The following is a 25,469-nucleotide window of genomic DNA, read 5'->3' on the forward strand; positions in this document are numbered from 1 at the left end:
TAATATTTTGTTTTAGGAATTTTCAATATGAGAGAGATCTGTAACTTCGCGTTCATTGAAAATATTAAATTTATAACTTAACCAAACTTAAACCTTGCGACCCACTTAAATCTCAGTGTGCAAAAGAATTTTTGAAGCTAATTTTAGTTATTTTCCACTCTAAAATATTTAAGACTATCGAAATAGTTCTATTTTAATTAGAGTAATAGGTAACTATAATATGATAACAATTAGTGACAAAATAATTAAGATTGCAATAATTTCTCCCTTGTTTAAAATAGGCATTTTATCCAGATTTGTTAACATGAAGTTTGTCTAATATTGTAAATTTGTAACAAGTTCCAAAACAAGCTCTCCTTACATACTTCAGTTATCACAAATAAAGTATTTTGTCTACAAATGTATGAAATAATTCAATGGTACACAGTGAAAACTGCTATTTCTTGTTTAAATTTAAAGGAAATCTTAAATAATTAAATGCAATGAATTCCTAACTCTTGTCCCGTTTAATTTTTGTGCTTTCTTTTCACTTAAAATCGATTTGAGTTAAATTACTATCTTTCATATTAATTTTTTTGTAGTGTTTCTTTAAAATAACTTCCTTAACGAGGACAACTTCAGCCGATGGTGAGTTCTCTAATTTGTTTACGCAATACAGTAATCCGTTCAATTTCTATAGTATATTTTTATCCAAATTTTTTATAAAATTACTCTACAATCCTGAGCCCATATCGAAAATATTGAAAGCAAGTTACCAACTTAAATTTAAGAAATACATTTTTACCCTATATAGCAAAAGGTGACAATTCTGTAATAACACATTTGAATGCTCCCGGAATTCTGAGAAAGCGGAAACAATCGGGGTTAGTTCAAATATAATAATAAAATGAAGGTTTTCAGAATTTTAATTTACCATTGATAAGCATGCTCAGTTTTTGATATAAAATTTTAAAAGTGACTCTATATGACCTCAAGTATTTACAAAATTTTAAATATATCCTAAATGTTACTATTCTATCAGGTTCCTAATATGATATTGGCAAATTTAATTTATCGAATAATGCCCTAGAAATGTGACTGGAAAATAATTGCGACCCATAAGCTGTGGGTAATCAATATGGTAATAAAAAGTATTTTAATTTAAGAAACTAAAGCCAAATGTTTTTAATTTGACCGCTCCTGATTGATCCATTTGTATATATTGCTTATGTTTCTAGAATGAAGTAAAATCAAATTCTTAAAATAGAGATAATGTTCGAAGGGAAGATGCTACTCCAGGATGATTATCGTCGAAAATTGGTAATTTAGTTTGGTGTACTTCCTGAAATACGCACTTCAAACACCACGACTTTTTCTCACTCACCCATTTTTTGATGAAATCGAAGCAGACCTGACGCATGCGAATGTTTACCAATAAGAAATACCATTCCAGGCACAGGTAAACTTTTTATAAATAAGAAATGAACTTCGCGTACTATTGGCAATAAATCTCTTCTTAAACATTTATACTATATTAAAAACTTAAATATTCAATTTTTTAAATTAAAAAATCGAACCTTAAAAAGACTTGAATTGAAACGAGTTTAAATAAACATCATTTTTAAAGTAAATTTATCTTGCTTCTTTGATTTTGCATTAAATGGAAAACTAACGATTAAAATTGTATGAATCGTAATTTTGTGGATTTTAAACGAATTTCTTGGCTAACTTTTCTTCATCCTTTAATTTGTTCTCAAATTGATATTAGTATTCTATATTTTATGCTATGTATTGTAAGTGTAACCAAAATTTTTTATGTTCATAACATATAGGTATTAAAATGTCAAAATTAGTGAACATCAGACTGCATTAAAATAAACTTTTTGTTGAGAACATATTCAACACAAAGTATAAAATAGTTTTTTTAATGCCTATTAGATACTGAAACTTGTAACTTTTTAACTCGTTATAATATGAAGGGTGAATATTATCAAAATTTATTTCACTAAAATGCTACTATAAATATATTCAGCACAAAGTAAAAAATTTAAAAAGAAAAAAAATGATTCAAAAACTTCCTAGCTAGACTTACTAGAGTGTTATATGAATATTGAACGTTTTAAAAAATTTGAAAATTAATTCACTAAAAAGCTGTGATGAACTGGCATTCGACGGATGCTTTCTGTGCATTACGGGGACATCGATCTGCAGCAGAGAAGTGTGCAGGTGTGGATCGGAAGTTTCGTAACGACTGGGGGAGTGTGGGGCATGAAGTGGAGGTGGTAGACGGCCGTTCTGCCTTCTCTTCGTGTTTCACAGTCATTCAGCCGTTTCGGAACTTCTCGGTTCATGCGTGCAAGTTACTGCTGTGGAACAATGTCCTCATACTGTGTCGAAAGTTTAACGTTAAATTTCAGTGTAAGCAGCATTTTTCGGTTGTAAAATAAAAAATTTATTAGCTTATTCATTAATACATACTGAGCGATTATTTAGATAAACAAAAATAAAATTAAGGCAATACATATACATGTAACTACTTGCCAGACACAGATTTGGCAGAATTTCTGAGTTTGTGTTCGAATAATACAAAGCTTTAATAAGTAAAAGCAGACTAATAAAATCTATTAAATTTTAATGAAAATTGGAAATAAAAAGTTATGATTTATATAACTGAAATAGAGGAATATTTTATTTATTAGTGTGCGAAAAAAATGCTTTTTATTCCAAAACTTACTCTCACATTTGCTTAAAGGTTGCTAAAATTTGAAATAAGTTTATTTTAGTCGGATATATTCCTTTTGTATAAAATTACATTGTGCTGGATATAGAAAAAAGTTTTTTAAAAAAAAATAAAAAAATTAAAACGTGGATTTTATAATCTAAATATTTTCCTTAAAAACACTTTCTTTGAATGCTTAATTCAGTACTATTATTCATATAATTTAGCTTTCCTTTTGAAATCAAGCTGTCGTAATTGTTTTTATGTAATTTTATACATAGTTGTACTGGAACAAAATTGTTTATATTTCATATTGAAGTTCTTGCGTGGCTCTGATACAAAATCTGTTAACTGCTATTAAGTTAAAACAATTAGAACAAACCACGCTACAAAAAGTTTAAGTTAAAATTTTCTAATAAAAATACGAGAAAATAGAATATTGAAGCTGTGTAAAAGCTTCATACTATGCATTTTACTAAAATTTTTCCAAAAATTGCAGTTGGCAAATTTTTATTGAAAAACGACTAAAAAAGATGCTTTATATTGTATTTTGATGTTACAGCATTAAGTGTGCTTGCATATTTAGTTTAAACTGAAAAATTTCTGTATTTTATGAATTTAAAACTATATTTGAATAAAATTGAAGTTTTTAAAGCGTTAAGTTATTTATCCTGTTTATTGTTGAGAAAGTTATCCTTCTTTAAATATTGTTTTTTTTTGTCGACACAGTGATGCCTAGATGTTACATTATTTCAGAGAGCGAAAGTTAAATTTTACCATTTAATCTTACTGGAATAAAAAATTTAAAATCCAAAAATCACAGTATGTTTTATGAATTTAGCATTGAATAAAATTAATTATTTAAGTGGTGTTGTTTTTGGTTTCTATCTCTAAGAAATTTATCCCTTAAATACTGTTCGAACTTATTGTCTTTTGCTTATATAGTGATTGCTGGATGGACGTTACCGTATTACTTTAATATTTTCAGAGAGCAAACGTTAAATTTTAGCACTTAACCTTACTGAATAAATTTTAGTGCATTTCTCGTAAGTTACATTGATATTTTGACATAAGAGGAGAAATAAAAATGTTATAATTTCCGTAGACCTAGTAGAATAATTAACAGATGCAAGTTATCTGGGATTAAGGTATTTCTACAGTAAAATTTTGAGTTTTATTCAGCCATCCATTGCCTAGACAAGCAATTATTTAAACTTTTTATTTTCTCATAAAAATATTTTTTTTTCTATTTTAAATTCATTTTAAGAAGAAACCTTTTTTAAATTTTAATGAGAAATTTTCGTTGCCGGAAAAATCCATTGTTTCAAGATGGCATGACTAATTAAATCTCAAAAGCATGGCATAAAGGAGTTTAGAGAAAGTTAATTTTAAACAGCAAAGAAACTTCAATGAACAGTTAACTAGATATCATTCTGTTAATCAACTCTAAAAGATTTTTATTCAAAAATAAAATACAAAGATATTTAGTGGGGCAAAATTTTTAGTTGAGTGCATTTTCTTTTAATATTTCTTCATTTGAAAGGAATTCATAGTTAAACTACGTTACATATCTTCCTAAATAATGAAACATAAAATTTCATGTCAGATTATAAACTATTATTGGGAATCGTGCAGGTTTAAATTTGCCTTCGAATAATACAATGTAATGTAGAATATTAGTGTGCAAAAAATTCCTTGTATTCCAAAACTTGCTCTCACATTTGCTAAAATTTGTATAAAAATATAAATTTATTTACATCTTTCGTATAAAATTACATTCTGTTGAATGTAGTAAAAAATTCTATTTTTCAAATTAAAACCTGGATTTTGCAACTTAGATATATTAAGAGCATTTTCTGTGAATGCTTAATTAGTATTGTTCATATAGTTTAAGTTTTCCTTTTTAAGTAGAGTTGTTGTAATTTTTTGTGTAACTTTACAGATGGCTGTACTAGAACAAAGTTGTTAATATTTCATCAGGAAGTAGGCTCTGATACGAAATCTGTCAACTGCTATTAAGTTAAAATAAGGATTAAAACAAAAAAAAAGTTAGAAAATTTTTCTTTAATAATATTAGGAGAGAAAGTTAATATTGAATTTGTGAAAAAGTTTCATACTTAGTTTCTTTTCCAAAATTGCAGTTGGCAAATTTTGCATCCAGTTTTTTATTGTAAGACTAAAAGGATGTCGTATTTTTAAGTTACAGCATTAAGTGACATTGTATATTTAGTTTATACCCAGAAATTTCTGTATTTCTTATGAACTTAGAATTAAATAAAATTGATTATTAAAGCGTGATGTTGTTTTTGGTATTTATCACCAAGAAATTACTTCTTTAACTATTCTGATTTATTGTCTTTTGAGTACAATGTGTATGCTAGACGTTACTGTATTTTAATATTTTCAGAGAGCAAGCGTTAAATTTTAGCACTTAACCTTACTTGAACAAATTTAAGTGCATTTCTCTTAAGCTACATTGATATTTTTATATAAGAGAAGAAATAAATGTTTTTATTTTGTAGATCTAGTCGAATATTTAATTAGGGATAAGTTGTGTAGGGTTAAAATATTTTTACAGTAAAAGTTTCAATGTTATTCAACTATGCATTGCTTAGACATGGGGTTGTTTAAACTTTTTATTTTCTCATAAAGAAGATTCCTATTCCATTATTATCAATTAATTTTTAGCAGGAAACTTTTAAATTGAAACAAATCAAATAAAAAAAAGAAATTACAGCGTTGTCGTACGTCTGGAATCCGGAAAATGCTATTGGGCAAGATTTTAAATTCACACAACTCATTCTGCGTTCTGTATGATTAAGTATTCACTTCTGTGAAAATGTTCGAGCCTTGAATTAAATAGAAATAAACCTATTCTTTGAAAGTTTGCGAGTACAGAATTAAATAAAATGCAATTTTCTGAAAGTTTATTCTACGAGTAGGATCGAATGAGTTTTCTAGTTTTTATGAAATGAAACATATTTGTATATGTAAAACTATATAATCCCGTCTCTGGTGTGCGATAATTTTAGTAGTAATATTCCTCTTAAGACAGTTTTAAGGTATTTTAACCCTCAACGAAAAGCGGTCAAACCCAGAGACTAACGGCAATGTTTTTTTTTTAACAGGGTGCGTAGCCATATCTTTCAACAAAAAATAAGCACTTTAAGCACTCAAAATTTATTTTTAAGCACTATTTGCATTAACAAAATGCAAAATAATTTTCAAAGACTTTACATGATTATGATAAAGTAACTAGAAACTATTTTTCTTGATTATATTAGCCATAGTAAATTGATTAAGAGGTTTTTCGGTTCGATATCAGAAGGTGGAAAATGAAGCCTGAAATTGAGAATATCTTGCAAAATGCAGCAGAGTTGCACACGAGAGCGCAATAATCTCACCGAACCCAGCTCAGTACATATGCACAAACGGACTAGCAAGTATTTATCAAAGAACATCTAAAACGATTTGCGCTTTCATACGCTACGCCGAAATAGATTGTAGTTTAATGAATTGTGAAAACGTTAAATAGAAAAATGTTAAAAGCATGCTTTTGCATAGCGTGTAGCAAAACTCGACATGGTAAAGAAAAAAAATCTCATTTTCGAAAAGAGAAATTTAAGCACTCTTTTAAAATACCAAATGAAAAAAACACCTTCAAGAGCTTTTAAATAACGAAAATCGATAATAAGCACCTTTAAGCACTTTTTAAAATTGCTACGCACCGTATTAAAGCAAATTGAGAAATATAATTATGAAAGTGGATCTCTCTGGATATGAGGAAATATTTTCCTAGATTGATGGAAATGTTGTAAATAGAAACTTTAAATTTCTTTCAAGTGAATGAATTTTGCGAAATCGCGTCCTATAAATTGTGAAAATTTTGTAAGCTATACTTTTCTTGACCACTTAATGTTATCGCTTTAAAGTTTTTAAAGTTAAGTTAGACTGTGAATTTGACTTATTTACTAAGATATAATTCTTCAAACTATTTTGGATAGAATTTAATTACTTTTGTAATATTATTTTTATCTTAAAAGTGTGATTAAAAAATGGCAAAAATACAATTGGATTTTGTGTATGTAGGAAACATGTATAATAAATATAATGCATAAATACATTGTGCATATTCAATATTAATTGACACGATTTATGGCTATTTTATTTTTTACATTATATTAATATTCAGAATGTCTCATAATAATCCCTTAGAATTTATAATATTATCAAAAATGAAGTTAAGAATGTTTAGGGGGCATAGATTTTTAGATGAAGCCGCAAACGAAATATAAGAAATCATAATTAGTTGGACTGAAAAGGCTAAAACCAGTGCTATTTATTAGTGTTAAGCAGTATTTAAGTAAAAACTGAAAGTTTCTACTCCTCTCGGATTCCTCCAACAATAATTGATGCTTTAAACAATGCATTTGTTCGTTTTCTTTGTGCTCTCTACTCTCATTCTACACCTTATATATTTTACAGATTTAACTTCGATAATGAAAAATGTATAGGGTTTAACCCAAACTTTGTCTTAGATACTGATGTTTTCGTTACATAAGGTATCATTACCCTACCGAAGTATATAGGTAATTATAAACAAAGACACAATGGTTTCATTGCAAAAACACGTGAAATTACTTAAAAAGCTATCTTGTTATGTAAATAAAGTATTATTTTACCTAATAATAAAACTTTTTTGTTCCTTTTCTAAGTGCACTTTATAAAGCATTAAATAAGAGAACATATACTGTATGTATAAATGGTCCTGAATCTTCCTTTTAGTATTAACCTAAAACTTTATTATAACCTATCATAATATACTATACAACCATACCAATATTAATAATTATAGAGAAATTAAGGAGTCCTAAATGTCACACTCTATTTCCATTGAAAAAGAGTGGGACATTACTTAAAAAAGCCATTTCGTAACGTAAATAAAGTATTCCTTTACTTGAAAATAAGACTTTTTATTTTGATTTAAGTGCGTTTTAAAGCCCTAAAATGGAGAAATACAAATTTCGCTCCCCTCAAAATTAACCTATCATCACCAGACATTATATTTTAATATACTCCGCATTAAAGGAAGACAAATTAGACAATATGAATAAAAAAATAAAAAAAAGAGAGGGAAAGTACTTAAAAAGCTTCTTTTCTCTCGAGACCTTCAATGAACTTTAATTAATTATTTGCAGGGTTCGTTATTTTTTTTTATTCAAATACACCGAAAGAACTTTGATTTATGATTAAAAAAACTTTATAAACGCTTAATCAAAATTAAATTAATATTAAAACTGTATTATAATAATATTTCAGAAGCCCTAACTTTCTAAAATAATTTTTCATTACAATACATAGCTTTGTATGCGTAGCAATCATTTTGAAACAAATGCATGATTGAAATTTAAAGACTAGATGGAATAAAGAATTTAAAGAATACTTCAGGTGTCTGTTTGGGTTTTTCTGAGGGGTAAATATTTTGTGAAAATTTAGAAATAATTTGTAAAAATTATATTAAAATATGAACGCAAAAATAGGGATTTATCGTTTCTTACGAGACACAAAAATAAATTTTAAGAAAAAGTATTTTGTGAAATTATTCTACTGTTTTTCTTAAAGTTGAATTTGTTTAAACTACCGACAAAAGATAGTAAATTTGGCCTGGACAGACCCCTAAACAAATTTTCAATTAGCAAACCATAATTTTAATTTAAAATTGTGATTTCTTTTTTTTCCCTCTGATTTTTAAAGTGACAAAATAAATGTAACAGATATTGTTTATAAATGCAGTCATTCATCAAAAGTTAAATAAATATATAATCGATATATTTTTATATTAAAACATTCATTCTTAATCCTAGATCAAAATAGATAAGTTAAGCTAAAAAAATTTTTTTAAAAATTTATGTACTCATGTAATTCTCTTTCACAAATTTTTTTTTATAGAAAATCTGATAATGTCGAAGATACTGTAAACATACTATGAGAAAAAAATACCAGTTAGTATCCCTACTGCTTCAAATAGACTTTGAAAGGGAAGAATAACACGATATCAGGAAAAAAATATTTGAATTCATCAGCCTTTTTTTTCTATTTTCGGCATATTAGGGTAATTTCTTTTTAATATAACCTCAAGCTTCAGAAATATACATTTTCAATAAGATATAATGTAGATTTTAATTCCATGCTTTTTCAATTAAAAGGCAGAATTTTAATTAACATTATTTGCATTTTTTTTTAAATACTTTCTACAGCTATATAAGTCTATATTAAGACAACATTAAATGTTTACTTTAATATGTACCTTCAATCTCAAGAATCAAAGGATTTTTAAAAATGTAATTTCAAATGTGTTGGAATTTAACACACACCGAAAGAAAGTAATTTCGTTCACCAAAATTCATTAATGCAGCAATTTATTTAAAAAAAAATTTTAAAACTAAGAAAATGATAAAAATATCAATAGTTTAAAACACTGTTTTTTATTATTATATATATATTATATATTGTTATATATATATATATATATATATATATATATATATATATATATATATATATATATATATATATATATATATATATATATATTAAAAAAATCGGTTGATTTAAATCAATGATTTTTTTTAAATCCTTTAATTTAAATCACGATTTAACAAACCCTGGTGGCTAGGGGAGTTATTTACATAAACAAACTATATAAAAGCTCTCACTTGTGTCAAAAAAGTTTCAACTAATATGAAATGCTCACTTTTCCAACACCTTCTCTGTACAAAAGAAAAGGGATGTTGAACCTAGAGGCTATGACGAGGGGCCATTTTTGCAGTGTTCTTCCTTTACTCACATAAGTGGCTCTTCCTAAGGAAGGATCAATCATTTGGTCATAATTTGGTTCATCCACTTTCAGTGTCCCATATACAAACACTAAACAATTTTCAGCATTCTGAAATAATGAATAATGAAATCAACTTTCCATAACTTCTCCAGTAAAGTAATACAGGGTGAGTAGTCAAATTTTTCAACAAAAAATAAGCACTTTTCAAGCGCTCAAAGAATATTTTTAAGCACTTTAATAAAATATCATAATTTGGCAGGGTTGGAAAGTTTCTGACAATTGACGGTTTTATCTTGTTTTAACCGTCATGTCAAAAAAAAAAAAAAACCTTTTGGTATTTTTTTTGACAATTGTCAAAATCATGCAAAACGAATGGCGTTTTCATACGCTACGGACTGACGATACGCCGAAATAGATTGGGGTTGAGTGAAATGTGAAAACGTTGAATAGAATAATGTGAACAGTGTTTTTGCATAATTAAGAGCGAAAATCAACATGCAAAAGAAAAAATTTCCTTTTGAAAGAGGGAATATCAAGCACTTTTTTAAAAACATCCAATGAAAAAAGCACCTTTGAGGGCTTTTGAAAAACGAAAATCTAAAATAAGCAACTTTAAACACTTTTTAAAAACGCTACGCACCCTGTAAGACATCAATATATGTTGTTTGTCTAATAATGTTTTTTTTGGGTATGATTTAGAAAAAGAAGTTCGGTTTAAATAAAATTAAATTGTTTTTTTAAGACCATTTCTTTAGGTGGGTGAGGTTCCGCAGCGATCGCAAAGACACGGTTCCCAGTAGAACACCGAAGACAAGCATCACTGGCTCAGGTCAGTGAGCCGGTGGGTGACCATTTTGATCAACCTACGTAGGGGCGCGGAATCGGTCCTCGTTAAACCGTTCCACCGTAAAGTGCTCGACTTCGCGTGCAGGTTGTCGGGCTACCAAAGCAGAGGAGTCATCCCCTCTGCAGAGGATTAACACTAAACATACCAACACTTAATCTATTTCTACCATAGCCGGTCAAATGAACGGACTTTATGCTTCTTGATTGAATGTATGAGATATGGATGTTAGAAAGGAAATAAACTGAAAAAACTTTATTATAATTAAAAAAAATTGTATATTGCCCATTTTTATGTATTACAAACACTAAGAATTTTTAACTCATTGCTCAACGCATTTTTTACATGTACAGGGTGTTTACATTGTACATTTTCAGCAAACATATTTCTTCTAATTATTATTACTTCTATAATTACAAGAATATATAATTCTCATAATTATAAGAATTATAATTAATATTATTTCTTCTAAGAACTTGTGCTGTCTTGATTGTTTCGACATTTTTCTGGGTAATGAAGTAAAAGCCATCAAAATAAAATATAAGCTACTGACCAAAAAATTTTTGTCACTTTTTCTGACACAAAAATGTCAACCTAAAATTACTTTCTTAAAATATGAATTTACAGTTATTTTGATTGAACGCAACAGTCTTTGCAGAAATGTGCAACTCTTGACGAATGTTAACTCGATTTCTGATCCGATAACCTCTTATAAAGCAGTTCTCCTGGTCAAATGACTACAACAAGTATTATTCCAAACAAATAAAATAGAAAAATATTAATACAATATTAACTGTGTATAATTGTTAGAAAAAGCCATGAAGTCAAATGTGCTAAAACGATAAGATGTTAAAGCCCATTTTCGATGCAAAAGTTCTTAAACGGTCATTTGACCAGTTATGGTATGTCTTCGGATCATCCTCTGGGATTTTTCCCAGACCGTCGCCAATAGCCAATTGTGTAAAATACCTACCTACCTCTTCTAATGGCATGTGTGGGGTGCAATTTAGGAAAATCAAGCACTCTCTTGGCGATAAGCTTCTACCTGGCCGAGAAATAGATCGAAATATAATATGTCAAGTAATGTCGCGATTAAATTTGAGATATTGCCGTCAGGAACAGATTTACAACTAGAAAATAATGCGTTTCGAATATAATCGTGATTTAAATCATTTGATTTTTTAACGACTGATTTAAATCAGCTATGATTTTTCTAAAAAAAAACATTAACTTATGCAAACATAATTTTCATAACATTTAATATGAACATACTTAGTAAAAAAATTATTAATTTAAGTTTAAAATATTTTCATATAATATAGTTAATAAATACATTCTTAAAAGTGTCATTATTTAAAAAGTCTGATTTCATGTTTTTTAAGGGAGCTATTTACTACTAAATAACAAAAGGCATACACATTGAAATTACAATATTAATCCCTTCACAATTTCATGAAAAATGTATTGATTTCAATCAATAGTGATTAAAAAAATTCAATAATTTAAGTAACTTTTCATCAAAAATTTAAACATCAATAATTTAAGGGGTCACAGTGCCCAAAAAGTGACAAAAATACCAATTTTTTTTTATTGCTTATAATAAAACTTCAAACTATTTCAAATGCACTGAAAAAAAATCATGTCTCTATCTGCATTTTTGAAAAAGTTATGAATGATTTTAGATTGTCCTAATACAGAATCTTGCTCTGCGGACAAACTTTAAAGGGCTTTTTCTCATAAATGATAATTTTGCGTTTTGATCTTGATTAAATCCCTAAGGAATTTTTTCTATCTAAGATAAAGCTTTGAAGTAAACTTTTTTATCTTAAGTATAATACACTTATTTAAACTGTGCATGGAATAAGCATTTTATAAGGTACAGTAAGACCTCGATTATCCGAGCTAATTGGGGCCGCTAGTACCTCGGATATCGGAAATCTCGGTTAATAGGAACCATGTATAAAAACCTTCCGTGCTTGAGAATTTAACTACTTTCAAAGTAAAAAACAATAGAACGTTTTTTAAATGATAAAAATAAACATAAATGAACTTATGTTTCACAGCTAAAAAGACTTAAGAAGGAAATCAACTCTAGTAGTAAATTTTGAAAAGTAAAATGGAATTTTTTTTAACTATACTTAGTTAAATATCGAAAGTCGCATTTTCAAAAATAACACAAATCTCAAGAAAATATTGTATTTTTAAAATTTACATGATTAAACTTACAAGTCACATGACCACTGTTAACAAAGCATTCATGGATGCTGTCTTCTCAGGGTGTAATAATTCATGGAAGTTGAGTGCTTTTGTGGGGGAATAAGTGCCTGTAACACAGACAACGAACTAATATGTGTATACTTTCTTCCAAGCTCATTTTGAAGAGGAGAAAAAAAAATTTAGACTTCGTTATTGCCTCGGTTAACAGAAACCTCGGTTAATCGAGGTTCTACTGTATTACAATTTTTACAGCATGTTATATATACATAACAGGAATTCTTACCCTTTTTTTCTACTTTTTTACAAAATATTTTATAAAAAATACTCTAATTGATATATCAATAAATGAATGCACAAAATTGTTAAGAAGAATATTGTAAGCACTAAGAAAAAAAAATTTTGAAAATAAGTTAAAATAAAAAAGCCTTAGGTATTTAAAAATTTTGAATTTTTTCAACTTTTTTTAAAATTTTAAAAAATTTAAACAGTTTAATTGTTTTTTGAAGATAAATGATCGATTATAAGTTAAATAAGCATGTAAAGGATCCTCAAAATGAATGATTATACCTTTATTTAAAAAAATTGTTGCAAGAGTACTGTAACCCCTTAAAAAAATATTGATTGAAAAAAATATAATTTACTCTTCATTAGGTTGACACATTGTCTTCAGTAAGTTGAGCTTGTACAAGTAACATTAATAATTAAAGTCAATTCCTACTTAGGTCAGCAAATAATTATATTTTAGTTAACTCTTTTTATTAAATAATTAAAAAAAATTCTCCCACTATAAAACTAAAATGATTGCATTAAATTTAATGAATGAATTAATATTTGAAAAAACTTAATTAACATTAAGTTTTTATCCACTACAAGTTTAAAAAAAAGTGTATTTGAACATGAATGGATGAATAAAAAGTATTTTGATGAACGATTGAAAATTTGAACAAGATAATAGGGTATGTGGGAATTGAAAAATACAACTATAATTTTTTTTTTTAACTCAGTGATTAGTATGTAATAATGTAGTCATAATTCACTGCATTTTAGTAAGAAATAACACTATTTAAGTTATATTCTTCTTAAACAATATTAAGGTTTATTAAAATCTTTCATCAGATGCTTTAGATGGTAAATTTTAAAAAAAAGAATCCGATTTAAATCATATATATATATATATATATATATATATATATATATATATATATATATATATATATATATATATATATATATATATATATATATATATATATATATATATATATATATATATATATATATATATATATATATATATATATATATATATATCAGGGTTGGCAAATTTTTGACACATGACGGTTTTTACCAGTTATTACCATGGTTTTTACCGTCATGTCAAAAACCCCTCTGTCTAAAACCCATACTTTTGGTAAAACTGTATTTTTATTTGAGTTTAACTGCTTATAATTTAAAATTAATAAATTTTTGGGCAATAAAATTAGAAAAAAAGTTGTTAAAAGATATTTAAGAACAGATTCTTGCATTTTCTCAACATGTTTATATCAAAACATACTATTTGAAGTAAAATATTAGGATACTAAACAAAATTTTCAACATTTCCAAGCATCACTTTGTTTGGCATATTACATTACTGAAGAATGTCAAGATTGATTACTTTCATTCATAAAATCTTGCTTTGAGAAACACATGTACACATAAAAAGAAAGCCTCATAAAATAAACTTTTCTTATCATTTTTGTTTTCAATATTTTACACAGAAATGAGACATCAAAAAGCCTGGGAAATCCTTTTAGAGTTTCCTTGCAACATTGCAATAACCTTTTGTTTTCATCAGGCCCCTCTTCCCCACTGGGCACTATGGGCACGTGCCCAGGGCCCCGCGATCGAATGGGGCCCCCTAGTTCCTGCCAGATTACCAAATGATAACCGATACATTATTACCGAAAAACATTAATTTTGAAAAATCTGATGATAATGACTTACTACAATACCTACGCTTATTATATTAGCTTTAGTTTGCCGCATGCGGATAGCTATACCTTGTACAACATAGCTTGAACTTTTTGACAGATGGGTCAGTGATGGGAAACAGAAAATATCTATTGGTGTAAAAAATGTGTTGGCTAAATATGTGGCTGTATGTATGTTTTAAACTATTCAAAATAAATAAATTCATTCGTCAATCAATTTTATTGCACTAGACATAAAAACATTGGGTAGGTAAGAAACCATTGTTTTCAGTTTTTCTATTTAAATTTTACCTCGAAGCAATAAAAACCACTTAAGACTTTCGGAAAATGCTTGAGTCCTTAACAGGTACTTTTATGTTGTGTGTCTATTCTTATGATTATTATCAATTTTTAATATTATTAAAATAAGAAGATATTGTTCGTCGTTGCAAAGTTATATCGATTTCAGATTTGACATCTGTCAAAAAGAAAGATCAAACTAATAAATAAACAGGGTATAATACTCCACTCTCTCTCAAAAATGAGTTTTTCCGATATTAGTATGTTTAGGTTAATTTAAATAGCTATATGTAAGTATAAGAATACAATTTAAAAAAAAATTATTAAATTAAAAAAAGAATTATTTGATGCGGTGTGGTTTATGTCTTAAAGAAACCTATTCGAACGTCATTCGTAATACCAAAGACAAAAAAGGGGAATTCCCGATCGTCGTTTGACTTGACGAACGGGAATTCCCTTCAAGTATTTGTCTGCGATGTTGTGGCGTTTGTTTTGTTTGTAGTTGTTAGTTTGTTACTGACTGTGCTCGAGCTCTGATAAAAAAAATAGTATTGTTTGATTAAATCGTCGTTTTGTCTGTTTTGTGTTAGCGAATATTTTCGTTATAAAATTAATTAAATAGTGAATTATAATATAAAATGTCGAAACGGTCATATCCTAGTGGATCTGAAAAAAGGAAAAAAGCTCTACATCAGAAAGAAGTAATTGAAAAGTTACCAAAATTAACATCATATTTTACTACTACTACTGGAGAAACTTCTGTAAGTAGCAATCAACTCATAAATGTTCCACATGATGACTCAGCTCAATTACAAATTGCGGGAATTTCTAAACCTTCATGTTCCAATTTTGAAAAAGAGATTGAATCAGAAAGCGACTATTCCTACGACGAAAGTGCAACGACTTCAGTGACTTCACTAAAACCGACAACTCCAACTGTGTCAATTGAACAGCAGTTTTCCAACACAGAAGAATTAATATCGCACGATCCCGCCGATTATTTTCACGAAAAGTTTGTTGAAATAAATCGCGAAATTTTAATTCGTAAGGGACCAGTATATTTTCAAAATAAAGATTCTGACTTTTCCGAGGCATCCAGAACATACAAAGATGGTAATAAATTAGTAACGAGATATTTCAACAAAGCATTATTTATTCGCAAATTAAAGAACAATGAAAGCGTCGAAAGAAAATGGTTGCTGTATTCGCCTTCCAAATGCTCTGTATTTTGTTTTTCATGCTGCTTATTTAACCCAACTGATGTTAATCTTTGCTCTCGGAATGGATGTAATGATTGGAAGCATATTAATCACATAATTTTAACACATGAAAATAGCCCAGCGCATAAGCAATCTATGATGACTTATGTGGCACGAAGTAAAGCGGTTGGTAGAGTAGATATAGACTTATTATCTCAACATCAAAAGGAAGTGGATTACTGGAGAAACGTACTTAAACGGATTGTAGCTGTTGTAAAATTTTTGGCATCGAGAGGGCTTCCATTTCGCGGCGACAATGAAATCCTAGGATCTCCAAACAATGGAAATTATTTGGGTTGTGTGGAATTATTGAGTGAATTTGATCCATTTCTTGCAGATCACTTAAAAAAATTTGGGAATCCTGGAAAGGGTAACATTTCTTATTTATCAGCAAATATCTGTAATGAGTTTATTGAAGTAATGGGAAAACAGGTTCTAAAAAAAATTATAAATGAAGTTAAATCAGCAAAATATTTTTCCATAAGCGTTGACAGTACGCCCGATCTGTCTCATATTGACCAGCTAACTTTCATCATTCGATACGTAAAAGACTGTGTTCCTGTTGAAAGGTTTTTGAAATTTATACCTATTAAAGAACATAAATCTAAGTATTTAGCGGAGACCATCTTAAATTTTTTAGAGATACATGATATTCCCATAAAAGATTGCAGAGGACAAAGCTACGACAATGCTTCAAATATGTCGGGAAAGTATAGTGGTCTACAAACAAGAATCAAGGAAAAATGTGAATTTGCCACCTTTATACCATGTGCAGGACATTCACTAAACTTGGTAGGTGTCCATGCTGCTGGGTGTGTACCGGAGGCATCACAGTTTTTTGAAATAGTTCAGAAAGTGTACAACTTTTTTTCGGGCTCTACCCACAGATGGAATATGTTAACAGAACATTTAGGTTCAAAAAAAGTTGTTAAGAGTCTTTCACAAACCAGATGGTCAGCCCGAGCTGATGCAGTAAGTGCTTTGCATGGGGGTTATAAAAGAATATTAGAAGCTTTAATCACCATCGCAAACGATACTGAACAGGCACGAGAAACAAGAGACGAAGCCCTTAGTCTGTCTAGAAAAATGGGAAATCTAGAATTTATTATACTGACGGAAATCTGGAGCACTATATTGGAAAGAATAGACAAAACAAGTAATTATCTTCAGAAAGAAACAATAACACTGGACGTTGCAACCAATTTGTTGACTTCACTTTATGATTTTATTACTAAGCTCAGGGATAAATTTGATAACTTCGAATCATCTGCCAAAGAAAATAACCCAGAAGCTGACTACAAGGATCTATCTCAAAGAACAAGACGTACACTCTAAAAACTGTACCTCTTAAATAAAAGGCACAAGCTAAATGTACCCTTCATTTTCTCGTGTTAGAGGGACATAACTAATGTGCCTTTAAAAATGAGAGGCACCACAAGAAATGAAAGGCACCCAAGCAAACGCGAGTCAATGCGCGGTACGAAAGGATTTTATCGGTTCCCTGTGCCTCTCAAATGGGCTTCAATTCTTTTTCTTCGGTACGATGTAACGGAGAAGAAGCGCATGCGCACATCAATGAAATATTTTATGACGAAATACAAATAATAAAAGCAGACGATAAAATTAGAACACCAGAAAGTTGTTGATTTTTTAGAATTAGTTTTGTGCGGAATTTGAGTTTTCATATTACCCGTTACGGGTTTATCTAGAGTGCCTTGATATTTTATCAATCCCGTTACGGGTGAGTTTTCATATATCCCGCTACGGGCACTTTTTCTAGTTTCCTTTATGAGATTTAACTATCCCGTTACGGGTACTTTATATTTGTTACTGTATTTGTTGTGGTGTGAAATAAATGTTTTTATAAAAAAACTCAACAGTTCTTTAATATAGCTTGATACGCTACAGCTATGTATTTAATTGGTGGCAGCGTTGGGATCCGTTCCAGAAATGTTTTATTAAGTTTTTGAAAGAATTGGTGACAAATATTATTGTTATTATGGATTTCCTACTTAAGAAAAAATTAGTGAATGAGATGTTTAAAATTGATGCCAAGAAGTGTGGAATTCGACGGTACTTCGAACTCTTTGAACAGAAAGCGAAGAGATTTAGTGTGAATTTCGATCTTTGGTTTTCGTGTGCTTTACAGCTTATTCCTGCTGAAAGGTCAGAAATTTATGATTATAATTATTATTACTTTAAAGAAAATCTCATTGACAATTTTCAGTATGATCCACAAGATATTCCGTGTAATAACGATCGCCAGAAAGAACATTTTAATGAGAAATGGAATTCGCCAAGTATTGTGAAGAAATTTAGATCTGAAAGTGAATGTTTCTATTGTAGTGAAATAGGGCATTTTAAGAAATACTGTAGACATCGAAATTCGGATTATAGAAAAGAGAACTAAGATAGAAATTTGAAGTTTATTAATCCTCAATCCGACTGTAATCCGATTGTTGTAATTAAGTTGAAGCACGAAAGTAATTCTTATTTTAATGATATTTATAAAACAAATGCATGTTTAATGATTGGGACAAAAATGCAGAATTTCACGTTTTTTAAAATACAATAAAAAAAAATTCTGAAACAAGCTTTCTAAAAAAATTGCAGAAGGCTTTTCATATATTTTGAGCTCAAATAAAATCATCGATTAAATAATATTAAGTACAGTTAGTTCTAAAAAAATTGAAAACTAATGTTCCCAAAATAGGAATGATGGCGCCTAACGGGTTAATATTCTTCGCCAAAATCTGGATTTAAAAAAAATTCATATCAATGGAAGGAAATCTTTCATTTTACACATGTTAAGTCATTTGATTAAACATATTTTATGTTATAAAATATCCAAGTTGTCAAAATCTACATCTATCATTTTAAAATATTCTATGTAAGTTCTATGTTTTTCCATATTTGTGCAACTGTATACATCATATTGCAACTGTTACTAAATTATGTAAAATTGTTCTTTATGTGTGAAAATAAAAGATATTAGATTTCATGATATTTAGTGTTTAATTTTGATCCTTATAAAACTATTTTATTAAATCTCTAAATATTTAAAAAATATCTAAATTTTTAAGAAATTTCCATTTTGAGGATGCTTTTTGAAAAAAAAAATCCATGAATTATTATTGACTTGGGTTAACAGAGATAAATATTATCTTTTTGTACCTATATCTGATCAGAAAAGCACCATTTTAGTTGTTGAAATATCATTAAACGCTACATAATTAAAGAAATGGTATAAATTTACATATTTTATAATTGTCTATGAAAAAGCCTTAGATGGGATCCCTTGAAATGATCACTTTCAAGTGGCCAATATTCAAAGAATGGAGAAATATTTTTCATTAAGAATTATTATAATGAATATCTTGGTAATAGTGTAAACCAAATAGAAAGTCCCTTTTTATATGAAGTGCTAGCAAATTACAAATAGGTAAAAAAAAAAAATGTGTTCAAATCTGGTAAATAACAGGCTTTGGAACCACTAAATGCTTGTTTCAATGAGCGGTACACAAAAGCAAAATCTAAGGTACAGTGTACCTTTCAAGTTAAGAGGTACATCTGATTTTGCCTCTGAAATCAGAGATACATTGTGACTTTCATTTTTAAAGGTACGTTGTGCCCTTAAAATTCAGAGGCACAAACGATCCAAATGTGCCTCTGAAATCAGAGGTACATTGTGCCTTTCATTTTTAAAGGTACGTTGTGCCCTTAAAATTCAGAGGCACAAACGATCCAAATGTGCCTCTGAAATCAGAGGTACATTGTGCCTTTCATTTTTAAGGGTACGTTGTGCCCTTAAAATTCAGAGGCACAAATGATCCAAATGTGCCTCTGAAATCAAAGGTACAGTTTTTAGAGTGTAGAAGCTCACGGCAGAGTTTTTTTGATGGCTCTGCGCCATCAGTCCAATTGAATGGAAAAGAGCGATTCAACGTAGAAACCTTTCTCCCAATAATCGATACCTTGAGTGTTCATCTAAAACAGCGACAAAGTTCATATGAGATCGTCAGTCAACGTTTTAGTTTATTTTTTCACTTAAAAACTCTGAATTCCGAAGAGATACGACAAGGATGCAAAGAATTTTCTCAAATCTATCACGAAGATGTAAATGAAAAAGAGTTAGAAATAGAATGTCAACATTTAAAAGAATACTTAATAAATGTTCAGAGTGAAAATGAAGCATCTAACAGTGTACAGGAAGTATATAATCTATTAAAGCAAAACAAAATTGAAGACACATTTCCTAACGTAGAAATTGCATTGAGAATATTTTTAAGCATGATGGTAACTAACTGCAGCGGAGAACGCTCCTTCTCCAAATTGAAACGAATAAAAAATGAATTAAGAAGTACAATGCTTCAAGAGAGATTAAATAGTTTGTCGCTGATGTCCATAGAATGTGATATTCTCAATACCATAGATTTTGAAGAAGTGATTAACGATTTTGCTCATCTTAAATCTAGAAGGGTACCTTTGCAATCAACATAGAATTAATCTAAGGATTTTAAGTTAAGCGAGTTACTTTTGTAGATTATTTTTTATATTTCCTATTTTTTTATAGCTAGTAACTAAATAAAAATAAATTTAGAACCTTGTTTGTCTTTCTTTATCTATTGTAACTAAATAGTGTTTTCTCAAGGTCATAGGGGCCCCATGATCCTAATGTGCCCAGGGCCTCAAATAGTTTAAAGACGGCCCTGGTTTTCATTATCCTCAATGACAGGCTTCCATTGACAGAATCTTCTCGAATTTTGGACTCATCCATACTAAACTCAGAAAGCGACTGGGCAATGAAAAATGCGCAAAATTAGTCACTTGCTATCGTATGCTTCGGTACCGTGACCCCGACTACTGAACATGTAATTTTGTTTTTATTTAAGTTTTGCTTAATATGCTTTTTCAACTGAATAAAAGCTTTTAACTTGACGAAATAGCAGTAATTCTTGACTTAGAGTTTGTTAGTACTTACAAGTTTTGAAAGTTTATTTTAGCTTATTTCTAATATTTAAGAAATGCCAAATTTTAAATTATTCTTTTTAGTTCTTGAATTTATTAATAGTTCCAAGCTTTTATGTTTGTTTGTTTATTTCTAACAATTAAGAAGTGCTAAATTTTGAATCATTTGCAAAACAAGCTATAATGATAAAATTAAGTATCACTATTTTCAATAAGCATATTACAATATTACTGTATGAATGTATATCCTTCTATAAGAATACATGTATATAGTTACAAAATCAATAGCAATCATTTACAACATTCATTTATAAGGCCAATTATGTGAAAATAATATATTGTCCGCTATATGCCATAAATTTAAGAAAACAGTAGGTTTTTGACAGTTTTTACCGGTAAAAACACGGTGTTTACCACTGTCATGTCAAACACCAGTTTTTGACGGCAAAAACCCAACCCTGATATATATATATATATATACATACAGGGTGATTCTTAAAAGATGGGCAAACTTTTAGGAAGTGATAGTACACTCCCAGGCAAACAATTTTTATCAAAGAATGCATGGTCGAAAACAAAACGCAAAACCGCTAGAGGGCGTCAAAATTTAGTGTCTTATATGAGGCAAAAATACACAAAGAACGATGAGGTTAAGTTATAAAAGCAAAATTTAATGTCATGTGATTACAATAAGTGTTCAAAACAGTGGCCGGCAGTGGCTATGCACGCAGTACAACGGCGAGGAAAAGATAGGTGAACATTCTGAAACACACTAGGCATATCACGAACTTGCCCTGCAGCTGCCGAAAGCCTGGCGACAAGTAACGCAGCGTAGTAACTCGCAACAGGAATGGAGCTTTCACGTTTGCATCAAACAACTTTCCAAATGCTCCAGCACCTTTGCGTTTTGTTTTCGACCATGCATTCTTGGATAAAAATTGTTTGCTTGGGTGTGTACTATCACTTCCTAAAATTTTGCCCATCTTTTTAGAATCACCCTGTGTGTGTATATATATATGATTTTGTGATTAAAATCATGATTCTTGCGCCCATTCTGGTCAGTTTTGTATTTATAACTTTTCAGGAGATGAACGGTAAAAATTCGAACATTTTCTGTGCATATTTTTTTTTAAAAAAATAATATGCAAAAGTTTGGTTTAATATAGATCGTTTAAGATGCACTAAAACGTGACCATTTTAAAGTAAAGTTTTTCCAATTTAATTAAAATTTAGCAGAACTTATACTTTCTAAACAACTTAAGGTGACAAAAGAACATTAAACGTTTTTTTTTTTTTTTTTTAACCAATATATTCGAAAAAATCGCATTGTTCTACAATGGTGTACGAATTTAAGAGAGTTTGCAGACCTAGTCGATTATCTCTAGAGCTACTGAACCGATTTTAATGAAAATTTGATGTGTACATACATTGATACAATACAAAACAAATGACCATTCTATAATTGAAATACACACACACATGATCGTGCGTAACACTCGTTGGAGTCTGAAGGTATGAAACAGCGGTTGCAGAATAAATATTTAAAAAAATGGGTTAATAGGGGATATGGACCCCTCTTACAGATATACAGGCCTTTCAGTTCGATTTAATACTTGAAATAAGGCAGTTTATCATTTTCTTTGACAATTGTTCTGTGGCAATTTCATACCTTCCGACTCCAACGAGTAGTACTCACGATCATGTGCGTGTGTATTGCAATTATAGAATGGTCATTTGTTTTGTATTGTATCAATGTATGTACACATCAAATTTTCATTAAAATCGGTCCAATAGTTCTAGAGATTATCCACCCTGTCTGCGAACACCAGTTTAATTAAAAATCGTGGTTTGGCATGGCACCGTGAGTTCCTGCGGTTTGTATGTGGACAATGCTGCACTCTATGGCAATATTTCGGACCCATTTCTCTTCCAATCTCCCATCGAGGTTTGCACAGACGTGGTTTGAAGGTACTCAAAAACTTCTCAGAGCCCCATAGAACAACATCTTTGGGCCTGGATAGCCTGGTGGGTAGGGCACCATGTACAGGAAGTTGTGGGTTCGATCCCCGCTGACTGAACAGGTTTACATGGGGGCCTATGAGAGTTGGTCTTCTTCTCACTTATATATTCTTTGGGTGACTGTTGCACGTTAAATCTGTCGTGTCACAGAGCCCTTCATGTTCCCCCCCCCCAAAAGAATCATACCACTGCGGGTACTGATCCAGGAGTTTCCTTGTCTTCTGGATTAGGTTCAAAATGACAAGGCTACGGAGTTGAACATGAGTAGTCTGAAACCCAAAAGATTGGGTCGGCTGTTTCAACGACCTTTGGGACGAATTAGAGCGCATATTACGCAGCCATTTAAATCAGGGGAAGAAACATCAAATTAATTCAGGAGTACCAATGAGTGTCCGGATAGTTTTGGGCAGGTATCATAGGTTCGGGAACCGATGGGTAATGAAAATTCCCACAGCCTTATTAAATTGGATGTAAATAGTCTGCGTTACTTAAGAAATTAAGATAATTTGCAGACTTTATCTCCAGAACTACAGGACCGATTTTAATGAAATTTGATATGACATTGCTACAATACAAAACAGATAACCATTCTATAATTGTAATACATACGCACGATTGTGCATAACACTCGCTAAAGTCGGAAGGCATGAAATTGCCACAGGGAATGATAAACTGCTTTATTTCGAGTATGAAATCTCGCTGCAAGGTCTGCAGACTAAGAGGGGACCATAATACTATTAACCCATTGCTTTTGTTTGTTTATTCTGCAACCGCTGTTTCATACCTTCAGACTCCAACAAGTTTTATGCATGATCATGAGTGTGTATTACAATTGTTGAGAGGTTATTTGTTTTGTATTGCATCCATGTATGTATACATAGCATATTTCATTAAAATATCGATCCAGTAGTTCTAGAGATAATCGATCAAAGTCTCTTAATTTCTTACGACAGTGTAGTTTCTTAAAAGACGTTTTAAAACAAAACTATTGAATAATTTAACAGTCACAAATTACACTAATAAAATCATCCGGCAATGCAAGAATTTTCTTCGCTTTTCAGTTAACTTCCAAACCTTCTTTTACTGTTATATGGTTATGTTAACTGTTTTACTGTTTGTATGGATTTCAACCAGGGTTCGTTGATTTAAATCAAATGATTTTTTTAAAAAAAATCATTGATTTAAATCAACTAATTTTTTTATCTATATATATTGATTTTGAAAGTTAAAAAACAGTGTTTTAAATTTTTGATACTTTTATTATTTTCTTTTCTTAGTATTAAAATTTAATTTAAATAAATTGCTGCATTAATTAATTTTAGTTAACGAAATTACTTTCTTGGTGTGTGTTAAATTCCAACACATTTGAAATTACATTTTTAAAAATCTTTTGATTCTTGAGATTGAAAGTACAGATTAAAGTAAACATTTAATGCTGTCTTAATATAGACTTGCATAGCTGTAGAAAGTAATTAATAAACATGAAGTTTTTTCAAAAAATAATACAAATAATGTTAATTAAAATTCTGCCTTTTGAATGAAAAAGCGTGAATTAAAATCTACATCATATTTTATTGGTGGAAAATGTATATTTCCGAAACTTGAGGTTATATTAAAAAGAAATTACCCTAATATGCCAAAAACAGAAAAAGAAAAAAAAAGGGCTGATGAATTCAGATGTTTTTTTTTCTTCCTAATATAATGTCATTCTTCCCTTTCAAACTCTTTCGAAGTCTATTTGATGCAGTAGGGTTATTAACTGGTATTTTTTTTCATAATATGTTTACAGTATCTTTGACATTATCTGATTTTCTATAAAGAAATTTTGTGAAAAAAAATTCCAATGAATACATAGATTTTCTAACTTAACTTATCTATTTTGATATAGAATTAAAAATGAATATTTTAATATAAAAATATATAGATTAAATATTTATTTATTTTTTGATGAATGACTACATTTATAAACACAGTCTGCTACATTTATTTTGTCATTTTAAAAATCAAGAGGAAAAAAAAGAAATCACGATTTTAAATTAAAGTTATGGTTTGCTAACTGAAACTTTGTTTTAATAGTTAAAGCACAGGGGTCTGTCCAAGCCGGTACCTTTACAAATTTAACTTTAGGAAAAATGATAGAATAATCACACAAAATAGGTTTTCTTAAAATTTTATTTTTGTGTCTCGTAAGAAACAAAAATTCCATGTTTTTACTATATTTGTGTTGATTTTTTTAATAAAATTTTTAATTTTCACAAAATAGGTACCTCTCAGAAAAACCCAAACAGACCCCTGAAGTATTCTTTAAATTCTCTATTTCATCTAGTCTTTAAATTTTAATCATGCATTTGTTTCAAAATGGTTGCTATGCACT

The 25,469-nt window shown here is 29.4% G+C and overlaps 1 protein-coding gene across 4 annotated transcripts in view; it reads right to left on the bottom strand.

Annotated features, from left to right (window-relative positions):
• LOC107450835 (gamma-glutamylaminecyclotransferase C) overlaps nucleotides 1-25,469 on the bottom strand; it is a 54,784-nt gene that overhangs the window by 21,665 nt on the left and 7,650 nt on the right. For all 4 annotated transcript variants that reach the window (XM_087153383.1, XM_071184119.2, XM_071184118.1 and 1 more), the window contains exon 2: nucleotides 9,453-9,644. In XM_087153383.1, coding sequence (XP_087009509.1) covers nucleotides 9,453-9,644 — 192 coding nt within the window. The remainder of the gene's footprint in view (nucleotides 1-9,452; nucleotides 9,645-25,469) is intronic.

The sequence above is a fragment of the Parasteatoda tepidariorum genome, chromosome 10 (assembly GCF_982258835.1).
Source record: "Parasteatoda tepidariorum strain Cologne lab strain chromosome 10, Ptep-v5.0, whole genome shotgun sequence".
NCBI lineage: Eukaryota > Metazoa > Arthropoda > Arachnida > Araneae > Theridiidae > Parasteatoda > Parasteatoda tepidariorum.